Below are 22,494 nucleotides of genomic sequence, written 5' to 3' on the forward strand. Positions count from 1 at the left end.
CCTGGTTGTGACCTTATTCCAATATATTTATGAGAGGGTCCTAGTGTGGGATGTTGTCCGAAAGACTGTTTGTCCTCATCTCGAGTGGTATCCAACAAGTGGATGGAATGCCGTCTCTTACCTAGTGAGCCTGGTTGTGACCTTACTCCAATATATTTATGAGAAGGGCCTAGTGTGGGATGTTGTCTCAGACATACTGTGTTTCCTAATCTCGAGTGGTATCCAACAAGTGGATGAAATGCGGACTATGACCTACTGAGCCTGGTCAGTTGTGGCCTTACTCCAATATATTTATGATAGGGGCCTAGCTATAGTGTGGGATGTTGTCTCAGACATACTGTGTGTCCTCATCTCGAGAGGTATCCAACAAGTGGATGGAATGCCGTCTCTGACCTACTGAGCCTGGGTGTGACCTTACTCCAATATATTTATGAGAGGGGCCTAGTGTGGGATGTTGTCCGAAAGACTGTGTGTCCTCATTTCGAGTGGTATCCAACAAGTGGATGGAATACCGTCTCTGACCTACTGAGCCTGGTTGTGACCTTACTCCAATATATTAATGAGAGGGGCCTAGTGTGGGATGTTGTCTCAGACATACTGACATGACGAAGGAGTAAAAAAGCCTGATCTCAGGATGGTTCTCGGCATCATCACCGTCAAATCAGCTCACCCCTCGGCCTTGATTTGATTTGATTCCACTCTTGGAGAGACTGTTTTGGTTGATAAGTTAAAATGGGTGGAGCTGGCCTGTGGTCACACCTCATCAGTCATCAGCCCGTAACGTTATAGTAACCAGCCTAAAGGCTTTAGGCTGGTTAATAAAGGCTGGCCTGAAGGCTTTAGGCTGGCAACTCTAACCTAATATAAGCCCCAGGTAATAAGCCTCTCAAATCCAAATCAATTTTGGCGGGAATTAGTAGTTCCCATGGTAGCATGGTAGCATTCGTAGTAAATTCTTTGATTCATTCATGCCACTCCCCCAATTTACAGGTAAATGATGCAATGTCGACACACACCCGTGAAAACAAAATAGTGCCCACATATATCCACTGCCAGCACTTCAATACAAGAAAGAAAATTAATCGTACGAATTATGGGAGTTGGATAATGCAATTTCCAATTATTGAGCTAACCAAATGCTAATGTTATTGCTATTTGTTGGTCCAGACACACTGCGAAATTTCGAGGAATTCCAGCGCACTGATATAACCTAATTGAAACGTCATTAACCTCGATTCCGAACCGGTCTGCAATTTTTCAAGAAATATGTACATTGCGACCGTACATGTTTAGTGCATTTGAATGTTTGGAGCAAATAGAATACATGAAAGCGAGGTTAGATTGTCCTCGCTCTGTACCCACGTCACACTAAAATTTCACAATGGCATCCATCGGTTCATCGTGCTGCTGCAAAATTTAAACGGGAAGGGACTTTACCCCTTCCCTTGAGTCAAACTTATGACAGTGTGACGGTGTGGAATCATCAGAGGAACAGCTTGCGGAGTTTGGGGAGGATTAAAGGCCCAAGTGCGGAGAAAACTGTGATCTAAGGTGAGGCGGAACTGCGATCGTTCTGCTTCGAAAACTCCAGGATCTGATTCACACACAACGTACACACTCGATTTGCACTGGTATGTTTCGTCATCTCGATGAAATTTGGTAGAAACTCTTGGTCATCATTTGTCATTATGTATAGTGTACTGCATATTTTACGGATCTCATACACGGATACACGACCCATGGACTGTTTTTAGGACTACGATACTCTGGGGAAAACGGTTATCACGCACTTTCTTTTTGCGCAGTGCTGCAGAAAATTCAACGAGTCGTTCTGTTAATATTCATTGTAAACAGTCACAGTGCAGAACAATAGTGATTTCATAATTTCACAATTCTTCAGATGGTTGAACAATCAGAAGTCGTGTTATATGTATTGCTAATGTTAGATTCGATTCATGGTGCTAAAACGATTTCATAATCAACCATATCTCAGGGATTGCAACTTGACTTTGTAACAAAACGTGTGAAACCAAGCTGCTTCTTTTTTAACACTCGAAGAGGGTGTGAACAGTTTGTGTTGATTTGTCACAGTGTGTCCGAGTGACTGTTCCCCAGTACACCTATGCCCCTCACTTGACAATATTCATCAATGCTAATAATCTGTGATAAAATTGTGGATAGTTTGCGTTTCCATATTACTTCTGTAGGTCTATCCCAAGGCGTGAAACTGTAAAGTTAGGACCCTTTTCAAACACCTCAGGTTTACTGTAATAACTAGGGCCAACTTTTGTTCTCATCTTTCCTCGGTGTAAATATACATGAGTCTCATCAGGACTCGGCCGAGGCCTCTACTTATTCAAAATGGACCACGAAAGCATGTGGACTTTGAGCCACCACCCAGTGTAGCAGGAAATTTAAGTCCGGACTTGCAACCGAATAGTCCACCTATTTTTCCGACAAATGACTGTCAAAATGTGTTACAAATCGGGAAATATATACTTCAAAGGCAGCTGGAAGCAAATAATTTATATAAGGCGATCAATGTTGATAATCGGGAGGAGTATGTGTGCAAGGTCAGTATAGAAAACTTTTCCCATCATGGCCAACAGTTTATTACGATGGCTGGGAAAGGTCATGAAATTATTTTTTATAACTCGGGCGCCCAACATAGTAACGCCCGAGCTACTATGGCGGCGCCCAAGTTGCTATGCTGGGCGCCCAAGGTATGTTGGGCGCCTGTTATTATGTCGGGTGCCCAAATTCTAAAAAATATTTTCATGGCCTTTTCCTTTATCTATTGATAATCCTTTCAAGTTTTCAGCAGGTATAATATTTTAGGTGATGAAGCAGTTGGATATGGTGGTGCCAGTATGATTTCAAAGCTTTTGTCTCGGATTCAGGACAATATAAGTTGTATAACATGTTTCTGGATCTTGCTAATATTTTTGGTCAAAAGCAATGATCTGAAACAAACTGTTCTGAATCTAAATCATTGTTTTGTCATCTTCACAGAGAAGCAACATTGTGATTTTGATGTTCATTTGCCAATAGGTTTGGGGACCAGGATGCTTGGCGTATGGCAGTGATTGGAATGAGGAACCGGTGCGATTTATCCGCCGCGTGGCGCTGCAATCGATCATACCAAAACTCTCCATTTCCAATGCATTATCATGTTATTTCTGAGCCCGAAAACGATCGCTTATTTTCGACCGATTTCGGCGACGTTTGCATATTCCTGTTTTAAATCTATTGAGCTATCAGTTTCTTAAGATAATTTTGCGGAAAATATGTGCGATGCCAGTTATTGGGCACGTTTTCTGTTGTTGAAATCCTGTGCAAAAATGTACGCAATGGTTTCCCGTGATTGACCTCATGCGACGTCAACAGACCAGAAAATGACGTCATGGCGTCAGAAGGTACGATCGATTGTGGCGGCGCCACTGGCATTTATCTTAACGCCGGTTCCTCATTGACAGTCTCAAATGATGAAGACATCATGCACTTACCAGCAAGAGTGGCAATCATCAAATTCACCATCGCAGATAAAACAACCAGCATGTGGAAATTTTTATTGTTATTTATTCTTTTAAAAAATGTCCAAAATTCATGCATGACATGCACTAGCCACTAGGCAGTTTGTGAGGGCTTCAAGGTCTTTACAGTAGTCAGTTCATATTTTCCAGGATTGTATTCTTAATGCCAAAATACATATTTTTTATTAATGTTTTCATATTAACTCACACATACTACTACTACGACTGTGGACTTGTCATATTTTTCACGATTAGACAGTGGCTCCACTCTCGGGAAAACTGGACTGGTGGGTGTTCAAAAGTCATTTCATTTCGAGGAGACAATGGCACAATGATGGTGTCCATGAAGGGTAGATTGTCATGTGGGCCTTTACTACAGTCATATCAGTGGTGTGGAATGGTTGGATAGGTTGAACAGTCTTATTCAGCGGTCAAGTACCCATTTAACATAGGGTAAGTAGGCCCTAATCAAAACAACATGAGATTGGACCAATTCTGTTGCTAGGCAGTTCACTGGTCAGGTATGTCAGGGGACTGGCGTGACAGGCCTATAAATTGATTTGTTGACTATCATTAGATTGGCATACTTCACACCAGTTGTTGTCAAAACAGTTTGCTCACATGTGCCGTACTGCATGTACTGGTTTGATAAACACAGCACTGAAATTTCGCTATACACGGTTTTCGAACTCTATAGTGTATGTAGTGTTGACCTATAGAGGTTAAGAAGTCCTACGATAAGCGCTAACTTCATTGACGTAAGCATGTTGCCACCTGGCAAAGTCAACGCTCACCGCTAATCTTGCCCCACCACGCGAAATATTTTTAGCTCAGCTGACAAAGTCAGCAGAGCTAGTCAAATAGCTATTCGATTGGTGTCCGTCCTTCCACCCATCCTGCCATCCTTCCATCCATCCATCCATCTGTAGGCAAAGTTGGGCATTTTGTAATCATACAACCGAGGCACTTCAAATCTAGTCTTGCTTATAAACACCGCAGAAAATGTTGCTTTCGGAAAAAAATTTGGGCGATTCGACTCAAATTCAGCTCCCCAGGGGGCAAAATGCGTAAATGAAAAAACAATTTTTTGACGCTCTATTCCAGCAGATAAAAGCTCGAAATAAAGTTGAAAAGGTCTTCATGATACAGAAGTTTTGATATAAAATAGATTAGTGTTGATTTACATCACCAGTTGGCGGTAGTGAGCAAAACTGTTGTTTGACCCCGGATGACCCCGCTTTAAATTTCCCGCCGGTTACCTGGAGTACTATCATCAAGAAAATGGCGGTGACCTTTTTATTTCTACCGGAGCGATGATTTTGTAAGTGACAAATTTTCTTTTTAAGCCTTTACGGAAACGTATTTTGGTACGAAACTTTACACGTTTATAGAAAAGATCAACGAGAATGTGTTCAAATGCCCTCACAACGATGAGTTCAACAGAATTTGGTCAAAACAACCTTCGAATGGAGTCAACTTTCTTTGCGAAATTGAAGCGACGACTTCATTATTTATCGTAATTTATGCAGATCTGAGTCCAGCTGATGGGCGATGTTTTGATTTGTGTTCAAACTATTGGAAACTTCGGAAATTAGTTCTATTAGTTCTACTATTCTGTAGGAGTATATTTATTATAGCCATTGATGTTGACAGCTAAAAGTTTCTTGTCCAATCACGTGACCTCTCCAACACTCGATAATGCACTCTTTTCGTCCACGTTTTAGGCCAATCTTCGGCCTGAACATGAAATCTAATAAGCGCAGTACTTAAATCAGATGTTTCTCTCGCCTTGAAAACATTCCTGGGTAAAATCCATTGAGATTAGTCGAGTTAATCCACTTTTTCCGTGCCTAAAATCTCTGCCGCTGAATTCTATAAATAGAAACTATTAACATCGCGGCAGTGTGGTTCCCATTGTGCGCCCTCCCACTTCACACCATGTCAGGAACTTTTACAGAGAGAGAGGGCGTGCGGTAAGAAGAATGGCCAAAATGACGTCACGTTTTCCTGGCAATGCCTCTTGCCAGACCAGTCAAGCATTGGGAAAGCATCTTTAATTCAGACAACGTTAGAACTAGAGAAACGAATATGTTAATTTGCAAAATTAAAAGCAGATTTCACCACTAACCAGCCAAATCGGAATACGACGGCGCAAAATGTTCTCGCTTTCCTCCTGCTAAAAAACCTTGTTCCCGCACTCCTATTTTAATTTATCCCAAGGAATATGATATGATCTGTTTTCACTTTTTGGCTCAGTCACCGTAGGGGAGTCTATGCAATACTGCAGTGTCCGTCGTCCGTCGTCGTCGTTGTCCGTCGTATCCTAGTTCAAAAACAGTGGCACGTTTTTTAACCGCTAGGCCTATGAACTTAGAACTTTGTACACATGACCCCCTAGGTCAGATGACCCGTGACACTAAATTTCTGTCCGATCTGATTCTCTACTTGGCCACCAGGGGGCCAAATGTGGATGTCTAAAAAGTGTGATATCTCGCTTATTAGTGACTTGTTTTCGATAAAACTTTTGTGGTAGGTACTCATAGCAAGGATACATCATATATCTTACGGGTTTTTAATTTGATCTACTTTTCAAGGTCGCAGAGGTCAAATGGCGTGAATTGGCCGTTTGAGTGTAACTATGGCACGTTTCTCAACCACCAAAGCTATGATGAGCTTGAAACTTGGTACATATAACCCCCTATATCAGATAACCTCTGGTGCTGAATTTCAGCCTGATCTGATTCTTGACTTTGCCACCAGGGGGCCAAAACAGAAAAAGTAAGAAGTGCAATAGCCTGCTTATTAGCAAATTGTTTTTGATGAAATTTTTATGGCAGGGACCCCTAGCAAGGTTACCTCAGATGTTGCACGATTTTTCGGATTTGACGTACTTTTTAAGGTCGCAGAGGTCAAATGGCGTAAATTTGCCGTTTGAGTGTAACTATGGCACGTTTCTCAACCGCAACAGTTATGAACTTGAAACTTTGAACAAATGACCCCCTAGGTCAGTTGACCTTTTACACTGAATTTTGGTTCGGTCTGATTATTGACTTGGCCACCAGGGGGCCCAAACTCAAAACTCAAAAAGTTCGATTTCTCGCTTATTACTGATTTGTTTTTGATAAAAAAGTTTCATGGTAGGTACTCCTAGCAAGGATACATCACATATCTTACGGGTTTTTGATTTGCCCCACCGTTCAAGTTCACAGAGGTCAAAGTTGAAAACTTTACCGTTCTTGGTACGTTTTGTCATTGTTCAATGTAAAGAGTTTTAATTTTGTGTAATGATGCATCTAAGAAGCCACTATTTGTATGCCAAGTTTCAGCCAGATCGGAATTCAAGTATGGCCGAAATTGCATGTTTTGTGGGTTTTTCCTCGTATTGTGGCAATCCAAAGGTCGTGAGTTCAAACCCCGGTCAAGGACAGCCAAAAATATTTTTATTTTTCATCTTTTCCTTTTTTCTTTTCTGAGTTCTATTTTACATTTTCTTTATTTGGTGCCATAGATTTAATTAGGCGGCCATCTTGGAAATCGTTTTTGCCGATTGCTGTAGTGTAACAAGTGATGGAATTGTTATGGTCGGGTGGATGTGTCTACATCACATATCACCCTGGTTTGTTATTTGACCTACCTGTCAGGGTCACTGAGGTCAAAGTTAAAAATATATTCACCATTGTCATGGAGTGGCACATTTCTTCACTATCATTTTCACCTAGACTCTACAAGCTTGGAACCACAAGTCTCGGATTCACCACTTGGCCAGGGCCGGCTCTTAACTGGTCACAGATGCATGTATAAATTATAAGAGGCCTACATACTGTAGCACTTTCTGTAACTGTCTACTAAAAATACTTACGGTGAGCACAATGGCCCCTGGCCGTTTCATTTGTAATTAAATGGTATTCATATAATGAGATCAATAGTAGTGTCCGTGTCAGATCCCATCATGGAGGTATAAATAATTATTTATACCTCCATGATCCCATCGTTCAACTAGTCTTCTCTCCCCAGGTGCCTCACACGGACCTTCACGTCCCCATACTCAAGACCAACTCTTACAATATCGCCCTCAAAACAACCCTGGAGTCATGAATTCACAGGTGCTCCTGTGAAATCTCAGTTCTAGTTTATTTATCAAACTTTATCGAGGGTTACCCGGTTATCGAATCGAATGGATGTGTCGATCGTCGGGGCGGATTGATATGTGGTTAGGTTGTGCGTCCAAGGCGATTACTAATAGGTCATTCAGTTAGTTTGAGAAAGATCATGATCATGAAGATGCGTGTTGTGTTATCATAACTGGAAAATAAGTTGAAGTTATTATTAGTACTACGATTCTTACATGAGTAAAAAGTAGACGTTTTAAGCAACACAATAATGTTACTCCCATTTTTTTCTGTAAAGCTATACTGAACTAGGGATATCTTCCGTTGCCTCCTGTAATATTTACATACCATGGCTGATTAGTTCAATCATATTTCATCCAGCTGGCAGCTCTGCATTGGAAATTTTAGTGGTATAACGTGTTCTCTTGACCTTCAAACAGTAGTATAAAGCCGATATTTACAACTTTATACCCTCAGTCCTATGTTATTAGGTCATCCAGCTGAGCGCCAGGCCCTTGGGCCTCTTGTTTATTCTGTAATAGACTATAAAGACACCGAATTATGCCTCTTGGGTAATAGTTTGATACGCGGTTATGAAGCCATTACAATGTCGGCGTCTTCAATTCAAACAGGAAAAGGGGATCCATATGTGACACGCCATGTCGAAACAAGTCGCATGTCGCACATCATTTTCTTCTATTATGTGCTGGTGTCATTTTAGGCTCATCTTCTGTGCAAGCAACATGCGACTCATTTTGTCGTGGTGGGTCACATATGGGCCAACAGTGTAGACAATATAATGATAGGATTCTCCTTCAAAATCATCATTGTACAAAAATGATTATGGAAGGCATAGGCAATGACATAAGATACCAGCAGACCTTGATCAGTGGGCCTACAATGCCATTTATTGGCTTGTGAGTCACAATCAATGACATAGCAAAATTTGCGTTCTTGGTAAGTTCGCATCTAACCTTACAAAGGTAGTTTTTGCACAGTAACGTACAGTTAGCGTTAGTGTTCTTTCTAATATGTGACTCGCTCTACCAAAACTAGGCGCTTGTCGCATCTGAACTTGACAGGTTGATACGGACTTGTTGTTCATTTCCCTATTGTAGACCTTTTGTGAAATGTGACCAAATCAGTTTGTAATAGATTTCACAAAAGGTCTACAATAGGGAAATGAACAACAAGTCCGTATCAACCTGTCAAGTTCAGATGCGACAAGCGCCTAGTCTTGGTAGAGCAAGTCACATATCTTAACCTCTCTGACATCAGGAAAAATTGTCATGTATCAGTAACCACTATTTATCTTTCAAATTGGTGTCATCCCCAATATTAAAACTACTAAAACTCAGTAAAAGTATACGAACATAGAGAAAAATAACCAATATATTTTTGCAATGTTTTTGATTGAGGTGTTGACCAAATTTTTTTAATAAAAAAATTGTTTTCACCAATAACACCGATTTAACCAACACTTCAAAGAAATCATCCATCTGAACTCAGAGCATGACCCTCAAGCCAGGTGCTTAAGCGATATCAACTCCTAGCACTTAATGAACCATGCATATATCTACCCATCATCATTAGAAAAACAACCGTAATGCAATTTGATTAACTTGGGAAGGCTGGCAAACTGTATTTTTCCTAGGTTTGCCAATGTCTTTATCCACCCTAATCCATGATCCCAGAAAACCCATCCAATGACAATGATGACCTGGTTTGGGTTGGCTTGGTCAATGAAGAGTGACCCTTTTGATGGCATGCCAGACATTTTATTTTTGACTTGGGCAAATTTTTGTCTGAGGTTATGTAACTTTTTTTCTTTGATAAGAAAGAGGACGCTTCCAATCTCAAAATAGTTTTTGACGATTCTTTATTGAAAAGGTTTCCATGCTGGTGGTGATGGTGAGAGGAATTCTACCACTTGAGGAGTTCTATTTTCTAAAGTTTATTTTAGCTTGTTCTTAGTCAAGCCCTTGGTGACCACAAGAAAACTCTGTCTTCACTTGTTTTGATTTCAGCTACTGTGAAACTGATAGGAGGTGGCCAGTCTCACTATTACACAATCTCGGTGGTGATTCTTTCTATTTACTTCACTGAGGTGTGGACCTTGTGGAGGTGGGGGGGGGGGGGGGGGGGTTGATGTAATTATGATGTGCTGATTGCACAGGGAATATGTGGTGTCAAGTCAAAGTTAAATCACCTCTTTATGGTTCACTAAGCTTTCATCGACATAGGGCCTAGCTGGATGCTGCATGTATGCCTATGGAAACATGGCAACAATAACATGGAATGACATGTACTCGTGAAAATATTCTTCACGCGAAATTTGTCTGTTCTATCTACAGTTACTTTTGTCAATGTCCTGCTATTGATTTAATGATGACTGAATTAATCCTGATTTACATATGTAGTTTTGGTAAGCTTTTTGCTAGACACAGTTTTACATTCCATGATCATGTTCATTGAATCACTCAGACTATTGTGGTACCATCTTGAGTAAAGTTAGATCATCCTTGAACTGTCAGTCCCTAACTCTTTTATTATTCTTTACTGCAGGTGATACAAGCTCTCCATTTGTTGTCACAAATGAAGAGGGCTCCCCCCTAAAAAAAACCCAGGAAATATATGTATTTGTACAGGTTGGGGAGTGACATTGGCAAATCTTTCCGATGTTTTGTATGGATGCCTGGATAGGCCAAAAATCTGGTGTTCGTTGATGTTTGTTCAAAAAAAATTGCAATGAAGTTTGTAAAACGTTTTCAATTCTTGTGTCTTTCCAGGTGATAAGTGTGGACAAATATCGAGAGACTCTCGCCGCCTACTGGCGCTGCGACTCGCACCAACATATAAATGAGATTAAAGAAATTCTATTGGGCGAGACCAATGCGTACGTTTTCTTTGAAACAAGTCACGGCGACCTTCACAGCTATGTGCGGGACAGACGGAGACTCAAGGAGGAGGAGGCCAGTAGGTTATTTGCACAAATCGTTTTGGCGGTGGACGAGTGCCATGAAAACGGCATCATTCTACGAGATTTGAAGCTTCGGAAATTTGTGTTCAAGGATAAAGAGAGGTAGGTTGTTCTTTTGGCCAACTGACCCTAAGTACCTGCGATTCTAACAAGAAGCACTGTCACTCTAAAAATGATCTTAAGGGTTGATCATAGGCATCACCACATTGGCAGGAACTTGAAATCCTAAAGCAATTAGAACTCATTCAAAATGAAGTGAATGCCAATTTCAACAAGGGTGGAGTATTTTCTTTGGAAAACAATGATCTGCTTCCACACTTCGTTTTGAAAGAGTTCCAATTTGCTTTAGGATTTCGAGTTCCAGCCAAAATTCTTTGGTTGCGACACGCCTTCAGATCTGTTTGATATTATCATGAAAAAAATATGCAGACATTTTATTGTTGCTGGCATGCGTCGTACTATAAAAGATTTATCAAATGTCATTTCTTATCACAGCACCACCTCACAATGTGACGTAATGAAGCTATCAATTGTACATGTACTATTAACGGTTGCATCGTTGACATTTAAAAAGACCAAGCAGGTGGCTTGAGTATTTGGTATAGACATGTATGGTGATAATGACGTTGTATGCCATCGATCTTCATCTAATCCACCCACACTATGACGTGAGAACTCACCTGATCTTAGCAGGTCCCTGTAACCAGCCACCCACCTGTAGACCTGGCATTGCCATGGTGACAGTCGATGAAAGCTAGCAAGACAGCTAGCAAGACCGCTACGGTTAGCAACAGGGACAGGTTGTGATGTACCCTGAACGATTGAATGCCAGCTCGCATGTCAGAGGCGGATCCAGCAGCCGGAAAAATAGAGGATGACATTAAACTTCCTGGGCAGTGTGTTCCAAAATATCAAAGTTCAAAGATTTTTCAAGAATTAGGGGGGGGGGCATGCGTCTGCATGTCTTATGTTTACTGGGGATTGTCAATTTTGTCCTACATCAGTTTATACACATGTTATAATAAAAAAGGTCTAAAGGGTGGGACTATGCTTCCCGAAATTGGTGACTTGCATTGGAACTAACTTTTTCCCCCTTGTCCGTCATTAAAGGCATTCAAGTGTGTTGGTCAACCATGACTATCTCCTTTGTCCCTCCACCATAAGGCCTAGTTTCCCCTTATGACATCACTATTTCACTCGGACACTCAGCGCCCCATTTCTGGAAAGGTGTATAGGACTGTTTAGTGTTTTGTATACTTATGTACTTAGTACCTCAATTACTGTAATAGGTGTTTAGAATAGAAAGTGCCACTCCCTGGCGTGCCTGGTCTTCATGTCATCACTATTGGTCACAGTATTTTGCACGGAAATTGATTATCATCAGGATCCAGTAGGCATAACTGAGTCTTTGATTGAATCATAAATCTTAAATTGGCATGAAATTCTTAAAATCAGTTGCCCACATGTTGATTCTTAATCTTAGCTATAGCCTGCACAGTCATACATAGCATCTGACTACTACAGGTAGCACTGCTGGTGTTGCCATGACAACGCATTGGATTGATGACATCAGCAAATGCGTGGGTAGCCAGCCATTCAGGGAGTGAATGATAGCTGGAGATGTGCACCATATGGATGGCTTAGTTATTTGTGGAAACAGAATACTCTGTTTTGTTTGTCAATTTCTGTTACTCCTGAAGGTGCATCCAGTTGCCGCAAAAGGGTGCAAAGTAAAAATAAGAGTACAGTAGAACCTCTCTATTAAGGACGTGGACACCTTCGTGACTGACAAGTGCTGTCCTTTATAGAGAGGTGTCCTGATTAGAGAGGTCAAATTGAATGGCAACAACTAATTGGGGACCAAAACTAGTGTCCTTAAAGAGAGGTTGTCCTCAATAGAGAGGTGTCCGCTAAGACATAAGAGAGGCTCTACTGTACTTAGTATCAAATTTTATGCATTGCTCTAGAGTCCTAGAGAGTCCTATGAGTGACTTTAGAGGCTGCGACCTTAGACGTACTTAGTCCAAATCACGCTCACGCTTGACTTGGGCATGTCCTACGCGCTACTGGGTACTGGGTAGCGCGTCAATCACGCAAATTCAGGGCTTACAATTGTGATTTGGACTGTATAGTGTATGATATTAACATGATGATTGTGATTCGATTGCGGTTATCGATTGGTTTTGAAGTGCAAGTATTCATCTTGTCCTCCTGGCTCTGTTGCATCTACTTGAAAAATAGTTTGTTGTGTTTGTGTGGGACTTTTAAAAAAGACCCACACAGACTGAGACACAGCTTGAGTGGAATTGGAAAGCAAGTGTTGGTTCCTAAGTCAATTCTAAACAATTAGTGAGTGCAAATTTCTAAGTGATGATTGGGTTCGGTTTCGAGACTAATTCACCCACAATTGGTTTTGTGTACACAATAGAAAGTCGTAACAAATGGCTCATTTCCTGGAAGTTAACGAGACCTTCTAATTGGTCACCGGACGTCAGGGTTTTGCAATATTGTTCAACTGAAAAATTTATTGCACTACTACTAGGTAAAATCATGCTAGTAATAGTATCTATATTGATATACTTCTAGTGAAATATAGAATAATTAAGAAAATAATCCCTGAAATTTGTAATTTTGCATTATTTGCTCCAGCATATGGATGAAGAGTAGAGGCAAGAATCATATTGAGATGGTTTCTTTTTCCTTGCATGCTGCAGTGAATCTGCTGTACATGTTGTGATAGATCCAGGTGAATTTGGCGTAACAATACATACCAAGTGAGCTTGAAGAAAGACTGTTCTTCTGGCCTGACTTAGGCCCAGTGATGCTAATTGGGGCTTAACTGTAGAAGCACGTGAACACTCATCCTCCTTGGTGGAGGAATACCCTTTGGTTCGGTTTTAGATTGATTACCACAGCACAGGTATGGTGGCGTTGCGCAGTAAAAAAAGCATCTGAAAAGATAGTATCCTAACTCATTGTAGATACCAGGAGCCGCCATGTACCGTGTTGACTACTCTCTGCGCTTTCACCTTGATGAATATACTTGCCGTTAACAACCGAAGTACTTTTGCTCAGAGTACGTTAATCCACAACCCAGATAACTACATGTATAAGGTACCGCCTCCCGCATTGATCAATAATAAAGGCGGTTAGGCCCAGTAGGTTTTGGGCCGGGCCTGGGCATGTACAAAGGGAACGAACATGACAAGGACTCGAACTGTCAAAGGCTTGATTGCATCATTAGTACATGTAGTACACCTGGGTGAAATGACAGCCTATTCATATTGGAAGATCTGGGCGGTGAAAAAGATGTTATTGCCCTCCCCAGAATGGCGACTGCGGTTGTTAACGGCAAGAGGTTAAAGTAGTTATGCCCAAGAATGGAGTGAATAATTAGTATGCAGATGAAGTGAAAGTAATTTACATAAAAATTGATGCCTATGTTTAATGTGATAATGATTGAAATAATGTCACTCCACGCAAGGATTATGAAATAAAAGGTTCGAAGGGAGGGAGGGCCATAGCTCACAAAGACCAACCAGGTTGGTGTTTTTTGGTCCCCTGTTGAGGGGCTCATTATTTGGTCGGTAAATTTCAGGGAGTGAATGAAGTTGATGTAGACACTCCTGTTGTTGGCTCCACCCACACAGGCCTCATCCAGCTGTGCACTATTATAATTGATGTCATCTGTTCCCAGAACTCATTTGTGTAGACACGCGTCACTGTTCCAGCCAGATCAACAAGGTGATGCAATGATTGGGGATGGGCCTTTGAATTTAATGGTTCAAAGTTGATTGGCCTCATCACAATGTTTTAATAAAAACCACAGATGATGTAGTGAAGAGTCTCCACATAGTCATGGCATCACGTACTCTATGCCAGGAACAGTTTACCCTTGTCTGTTGGTGCGTGCATCGATGCGCCTGACTGAGGCAATTACTCCCAGGGATGGGTAGTCCGATTGGTTTCATATTTCTGTGGGAGTGGGGTGTGGTGGCTGGGTTTGTGAAGGTGCCTAGCAGTTTTTGACCCAATTCAATGTTCAGTATGGGCACAAGGCTGTATTTCGCATGCCGGATTGTAACTACTGTACTGATTGAGTCAGAATTTTCGTTGGCACAATGGTGGGATGGGGTGTGGGATGTGCCTTTTGTTGAAGAGATGCCCTATTGTTTTTTTTCTTCAGAATTTACTTGACAGTGATATTTCTCCCGTGGCTCTGGTGTGATCTGACAGTAATAACTTTAGTAGAAATCGGACGTTTTTAAAATCTGTATTTGCCACTGGCTTCGCGTTGCCTCTGGTTAGAATTGGCATGGTCTGCAGTACGCATGCACAATGCATTTCATCAAAGGTGATTGATGGACTGTGACGCTTTCATACTAGTAGTTGATCTAACTTTTTTGCACTTGGCCATTCTGCGTATTATCAATATTCAATTCATTTGCATGGTAAAAGAAAAATCATGGAATGACCTCGGCTTATGTAGGCCTACACGTCGACCTCCATTATGTACGATACAGAGAAGTGTGATTACTGCGCAGATCACCTGATATGTCTGCGTCAAGCCAAGTTGGTTGATATTATAAGTGTAGGCCGACAGTCCGAGTGTACATCAAGCTCCAATTGTCCATTGTTTTGACTAGGCCGGCCTGACGACTAAACCCTATTGTGTAAGTCGAAATCACTTATGATGACTCATCTTTGATCGAATGTTTCATAAATGCGTCTCGTAATCTAGATCTGCATGTACATGCAATCTGGAACCTACGTGTAGGCCTCGAGTAAACATTATTTGTTCGTAAAAATGCCTGAAAATATATTGGTTGGGCTGATTACTGAGTACTGCATGGCTATATATAACATACTAAAGTTTTCAAGAAAACCTTTTTAAACAGACTCAACCACTACATTCTGTTACCCTAAACTTCTATTCAGTCAACCCAACTCCCTGGGTTACAGAGTAAAACTTTCCTTGTGCTCCACATCACGTTGGTAGGGGTTGAACTACCACGGTAACCACCTCTGGTGGTTGTGTCACTAGGGTTCCCAGCTCCTCGTCAGAGCAAACCCCATGCATAGCAACCTGCAGCTCATCGTTTGACCTGATGCAGTCTCTGCACACACCCGTTACTCCCTCAGCCGGAAACTAACTGCCATTGACCAGGTTCTGGTGCGGTGGCAGCAGTATCCTCAGAGACAATGTGCCCTGTTTGTCAATAACACACCAACAATAGCTGCACACAATAGCCTGACCTGCTTCTCAGTCTCTCAGAATGCCGTGTGCACCCTCGAGCGTGGTGAGAACTGTAGAATACTGTATTTTACGATGTTTGGCCTTTGGGTAACAATGTCGAATTCCCTGCAAAAGCCAGCTGACCTGGTCTCTTCATCCCCTCCTCCTCTTCACCGGGTAAGATCAGCAATGTATGACCACTCTGGATCTTTGGCCCTTGTTCCTGGTGTGATATCATGAAGACTTTCTCTTCTTACTCTCTCTTATCCACAGTGTATCCTCAGTATTGAGGACAAAGTCCCCCCCAAAAATGTTCTAAAGCAAATTATTCTGGTGACTCACCCTGAAACCATTGGATGAGAAAGGAGTGTTACTGCACTGTTTCTCCTTTTAATATGTTTTGAAAGACAACATGGCCAGAATGATAATGGGTAACTTAGGTAAATCCTGGCATCAAACTCGCTGTAGGGTATTCTGTTTGGTGAGAAAAAGTGATGGCAGACATATCATTCGTAGTAAAAATAAACAGAACAAATTTCTTAGTTGAAATTATAACTTTTTGGTGCTGTAAATATACTACATTCAAATTTGAGTTTTCATCCAGTTGTGTCTCCTTCACCAGTGTCCAAAGAATTTATGTTTCATAAAAATCAATCGTATAAGAATGTCCCCAGTGTTTTCAGTTGGTCAAAAGATTGTATCCTCAGACAGTTGTTAGTCTGAGAAGGTGCAGCGTGAGGAAGCTGGAAACTTTGCACAGACAATGACAACCTTTACGGAATAAGGAAGTGTCTTTGTCAGCAGAGGTTAGCTAAAGACCTTGTCATTGTGCGCACACGACAATGTAACCTAGCCTGACCCAGAATCCTCTACCAGCACTCGCAACAAGTGGCCAGCCCCAGTTGCATGACTTCTCATGTCTCTTCTGAATTTGTAATTTGTTTCTTTGACGAGGAAAATTAGTGATGTGATTGCAGGGCTGTGGTTTACCTTGGAGACGTATTGTGTCACAAATTGCTATGGCCTTCTTGAGGAGACAATGAAGGGTGTGTGACCTGGGGTGTGAACTGGCCCAGGTGAGCCTGGTGCCCCATTCATGGAGGTTGATATAATCTGGAGATGAAAAGAACAATAAATTGGCAGCAATGTGTGGGTTAGTTTAGTTAGAAACTGCCATCTAACCAAGTTTATACATGTATCATGATTATACAGGTAAAGAAAGCTAATTTGGTTTGGAAGTAAAATTTAAAAAATTTCTCCATATTTTCTCAAGTTTTGGGTCTTTATTGTTTCGTATTAATAAGAAGTTGGGTCTTTTTTAGGCATTGTGAGAGAAAACAGTAGATATAAAGAAATTATTGTACAGTTTGTTGTCTTTAATTTTCAGCATTCTAAACTATTTCAGAACTTTCCAGTAGAGGTTTAAAACTTTGTGAAGTGAGGTGTCAGTGACCAGTCACAGCAAAACCGGGCACACTTAGCACAGAATGACACCAGGAGATAGGGAAGAAATTGATCGACTCAGATTTCACAAAAGATAGACGACATTGAAATGAGCAACCAGTCTGTCTCAACGTGCCAAGCTCTGAGCAACATGTGTCCGGATTTGCTGTGTTTCCATTTGTGTTTACTGTGATGAAACCAAGAGATGATGTATGACTTTTGAAGCCCTGATTTATTCATTCCACCTTTTTGTACAAAAATAACGAGTAGTCTTTTTATGCCTTTTCTCACCACATATTTCAATCTCCTATTTTTCAGAACTCAGTTGAAACTAGAAGGATTAGAAGATTCTTGTGTTCTTGATGACGACACCGATGACTCGCTGATGGAAAAACATGGCTGCCCAGCATACGTTTCGCCAGAAATACTCAACACGAACGAATGCTACTCGGGAAAAGCTGCTGATATCTGGAGTCTGGGTGTGATGTTATATACCATGTTAGTTGGACGCTACCCGTTCCATGATACGGAGCCTGGCGCCCTCTTTACAAAAATCCGACGTGGGCATTACACGATACCAGATACCATATCATCAAGAGCGAAATGTTTAATTCGTAGTTTATTACGCCGAGACCCACAAGAGCGGTTGTCTGGCAATGAGATTTTACGACATCCTTGGTTCAGTAGTCGGTTTCCCTGCCGTGGACCGCTGCGAACGGATTCAAAAGACTGCGACCAGACGGTGCCGGACGTTTTTGGAATTGATGACTCGTCATTCTTCCTTTAGCATAGAGATGTTTTAGCAAGTTGTAGAATTGATTTCATCTCTATTTAGTTTACCAGAATCGCCCAGATATAAAATGCAATGGGCGACGTTTAAAGTTGGTGTCAACACCAGTGTTCATTTTGTAAAAATGTTCACAGACGCCGATGCTGACATTAACTTTAAAGCCACCCGATGTTGTCTTAGAGAAAACTATTGATAACCTGAGCGACTTTGACAAACTTTGGCGAAATATCGAGTTATTTAAATTGTTATCGGTCTTGAATTTGCCATGCGCTGTTTGGGGAAATATTGCGATTGGTCAAGAAACGTAGACTCAAGCTGTCTTACTTAGCCACAGACCACTAACTTCCATCTGCTTCACACTATATTCCGGGTGTAGTTTTTTGTGAATAATATGTGCAAGTGTTCTACTCACATGAAATTGTTGGAAAATTGCGAAAAACTTGGGCAAGCATTGTTACATCAATTCAGAGCGGAACTTGGACCATCGGATTGAAAAGTCGCTCCTCAAAAATTCCTTTTCAGTGAATGGTTTATCCAAGACAAAGATCCAGAGAACTCTATCTTCACTTCAGTAGTGTTTATTGTTATTGTTGGTTGTTGATAAAATTACAAGTGTGGCACTGCAAACCAGACGTTGTGCGTGGTACCGCTGTTGGCCACCAGGGGGCATTGCCAGGTATCGGAGAGTGCACTTGCTCTATATTAGAGATGATACTTTGTATCCTTGTACCAAGCTTTGTGTGAATATTGTCAATATGAAATATCCCCTTCCTTCTCCTGAAAAGTTGACCGCACTCTGCCTAAAAATAGCAAATTTTGACAACTCAGAATTATCTTTTAGTCAGAGTGTGGGCTAACTTTACCCTGATTCATGTACATTATGATTGTTATTCTGTCTTCATCTCATGTTGTACAATCGAAAATGGCAAAAGGCTGCAGGAATGAAGGACTTTATTGTCAGAAGTTGGTAGTACCGCTAATAGTTTGCCATCCAATACAATACAGAACCTTCTGTGTAGTGGACCACTAAACTTAACTGCCACCTACCGGTAATAAAGTCCTTCGTTGATTTTAGGAAAAAATTTTGCATGTGCTCTGACATCTGTAGCATAACATGATGGTTTCTGACTTGAAGTTCTAGTAGTGTGTACTACATGTACATTGATTTGTAGTAGTTGCATGCACTGCAGCGCATTCTTGCATGTGCTAATGACTGTGTGGTACAGATGCTTTAGGAAATGTACAATACAAGTTGCCAAAGAAGCCATGAGTCTCCACACTTGGGCAGGAAGACTTATGTGTTGTGTCAAGAGCATTCTCTGGAGTTTGATGAGGTCTGCATGCATGTACTTGATTGACACTCTTAACATGACAAACTTCTGTGGGGTATTATGCATATTTTACTATGAAATTTGAAACCGGAGCACCTTTTTCTCCTCTTGCAAGTCAAGAGTTTAAAGTCAAGAGTTTAAAGGCCTACGCTGTTAAAAATTTTGAATTTGTAATTGAATTTAAAAATGTCCAGTTGCGAAAATACATGTTGAATATAATTTTCAACATTGCCATTGTGTTAACTGATATACAAATACTATGAATACCAAGTTTAAACAAATTTGTATTCATAATAACTGCACTACGGCATTGTGTATTAGTGGATTTCTATTTAACTGGACCACAAGTAATTATGAACAGTGTACCCCTTTAACAATGGATGACATACGCCTAGGCCAACCCAAAAAACTAAAATCACCTTCTCATCCCCGCCTGTCCTGATTTTGGGCGCTGTCGAAAATATTTTTCTTTTCTTCTTCTACATTGTGCCATCACTCTTTGACATTTTACATTAGACCACATGTTGCAGAGAATTGGTGATGGCACTTTCCCTACAAAAATATGAAATTTGAAGTTGTTTATTTTTTGTCTCATCCCCCTCTTCCAACTGGAGTGGTATACATGTAATTTCCAAATGAATCGCCTCATCATTTGCCGAGATGCAACAGGCTATTCCCAACACCTCGCGTGATGTCTTGAGGCACATTTTGGTTTCCTTGGCAACGAAACGACGGAGTCGGTCTTTTGCGTCATGCAGATTAATGATGTGGTGAGGGAATGAATCACAGAAGTGTTAACGTCATCTTATTAACCACTTCTTGAGTTACTGTGCGCTGGTTGGTTGCACTTTTACAGTACTCCCGGAAAATTATTGACTCGAATCATCGCGCTTGTGAATCGAGGCTGCTTGGATGCCTCAGAAGTGGCAGACAAGCATTCTCACTATGTACACTTTTGGATGTATGTGCAGTGTGGTCTCTTTAAATATCAACTATCACCGCTTCCCCTACCACTCAATCCAAGGTTAATCCCTTCATGTACTTGTGTTGTGTCTTGTTTATTATTTGGTTGTCTGCCGACTTTTGAGGGAATGGTCTTTTTGGGAGGCGGAAATTGACCCAAAATGACTATGGTATCACAGGATTTGAGATGGAGGGAAAAAATGGGGTTGGAGATGCTATCAGAAAACAGGCAAAATATGACTAACAGAAAGCGTGATTTCCCTTGAATATTCTGATCGGGATGGCTGATTTAAACTCAAACTAGCCCCTGCAGATTATTTGGAGCAGAGTTTTCTCAAAAAGCAAAATTTCTTGAGACCAAATTTCATTTTCCGAGCAGAAATGTCCATTTTTGCCCCCCCCCCAAAAAACTACTTGCGTACATATATTTGGAAGAAAGTTACTGTCAACAAGTGCATGAATTGCTATTGGGAATCGGAATTGGCTTTTTTGTGTTTTTGTTCGGGTGTTTTGTAATTTGTTTGAGTATGTCTGTCCCTTCATTGAATGGTTTTGGTGTTCGTGAAAGGTAGAGGCCCTGTTGTGTCAAAAGTTCAAAATGCTGAACAATTTCAAGCCTGTACATGTATGTTGCATGTTAGTACTTGTAGTGTGAGAAGAGCAGCCGTGATTGATAATTATGGGTAAGTCCAGGAATCCTCCTTTGAAGAATGTCTTTGGTAATTAGTGTAATATCTTGTGCCCAGATGGCAGCACCTCCTGGTCTAATGCAGTTTATGGAGAAATTGTTGAGGGGGGTTATTTTATATGAAATGCTGTTTTTCTTTGAAACAAAGGTTTCAAAACAAAAAGGGAAAATGTTTGGGTCATATTCTAGACTTTGGCGTTTCCAAGTTTGCTGCTCATGCTGGCTCGCAGGCCTATGAATCATGACTCGACTGGACTGGTACATCTGTCTAAGTGCAGCAAGACAATTCAAAGAGAAAGAGAGAATTCATGCACCAACTGAAATCTGAAAGTAACGTTTTCATGAAAAAGTTTAGTGGAGCAAATCTGATGTTTACTGTTGTTGTTTGTTCAAGTCAAATATCCAGTATGGAGCCTTGTGCATTGCATCAAGTCTGTTTATTACAGAAATCCGTAGACATTTTACTGGCAAAGGCCACTTTTTTACCTCTTAGGGTAAAGTACGGGTAATTTAGAATTTCAACAAAGTATAAAAAGTTCAGGATGAACGTCCTGCAGTAGGAGTTGAACTTCATGTAATTTTCAGGTTTTTAAACCGATTATTATGAGAACTACTGTAGAAGATTATTTTCTGTGATGTTAAAATAGTTAATTAATTTAGGGAATAAAATTGACACGCGACTTCACAAGTCATTAAAATAAAAGTCAGTGGAGTTTCTGATAAAGCCAGACACAGTCGTTAACTGTAAATATGTACATTATTGAAAGATATCTATAGTTAAAGCACCAATTCCACAAAAGCAAGATCTTTTGAGAGAAGTGTTTGCTTTTATTTTGGCCACTTTGACTTAATCTCTAACAAGTTCTTGGTAGGCCTTCTTGTTGTCACAGTCTGTTGATGGCCATAGATGACCTTGCTGTGGCGAGGTTTGGTTCCCGTCCCTGAACATGGGTGTGGATGGGGGGAGCCCACAGGTCCAAACTCGCCTGAACCAAGTGCAGTGAGGTTGAATCTGGTCATAAACCAAACTGAGCTAAAGAACATGGATGACATGAATTACCTTCACACCTTAAGACCCCTTCTCTGCAGGAAATTGAGAAGTGTCCTATTATACTCGAACTGAAACAAAAATTGCAAAAAGTTTTTAAAAGAAAATTTTATTTGTCGACAAACATGGCTGATGGAGCACTTAATATTGCTAATCACCCTTTGAATGCATTTTAAATAAAAAACTGTCTGCAAAATATTTGAAAATAGGGCATTGCTGTATTATGAGTTTGCACAAATTTTGGTACATTTTCTAAAAATAAAGTCCACAGGGATACATGCATAGTGAGGACTAAAATGCATCTGGTCTGTATATAATATTCTTGAGAATTGCTGTCTATTAGAGAAAAATAAAAAAACATTATGAAATAGAA

The 22,494-nt window shown here is 40.8% G+C and overlaps 1 protein-coding gene across 1 annotated transcript; it reads left to right on the forward strand.

The window, feature by feature from the left end:
• The first annotated feature begins 1,367 nt into the window (after window positions 1-1,367).
• Window positions 1,368-22,494, forward strand: LOC135503494 (tribbles homolog 2-like). Its single transcript, XM_064797110.1, has 3 exons — window positions 1,368-2,573; window positions 10,432-10,724; window positions 17,620-22,494. Exons 1-3 carry the CDS (start codon window positions 2,319-2,321, stop codon window positions 18,086-18,088), a joined length of 1,017 nt encoding a protein of 338 aa, XP_064653180.1. The 5' UTR covers window positions 1,368-2,318; the 3' UTR covers window positions 18,089-22,494.

The sequence above is a fragment of the Lineus longissimus genome, chromosome 19 (genome assembly GCF_910592395.1).
Source record: "Lineus longissimus chromosome 19, tnLinLong1.2, whole genome shotgun sequence".
Classification (NCBI taxonomy): Eukaryota; Metazoa; Nemertea; class Pilidiophora; order Heteronemertea; family Lineidae; genus Lineus; species Lineus longissimus.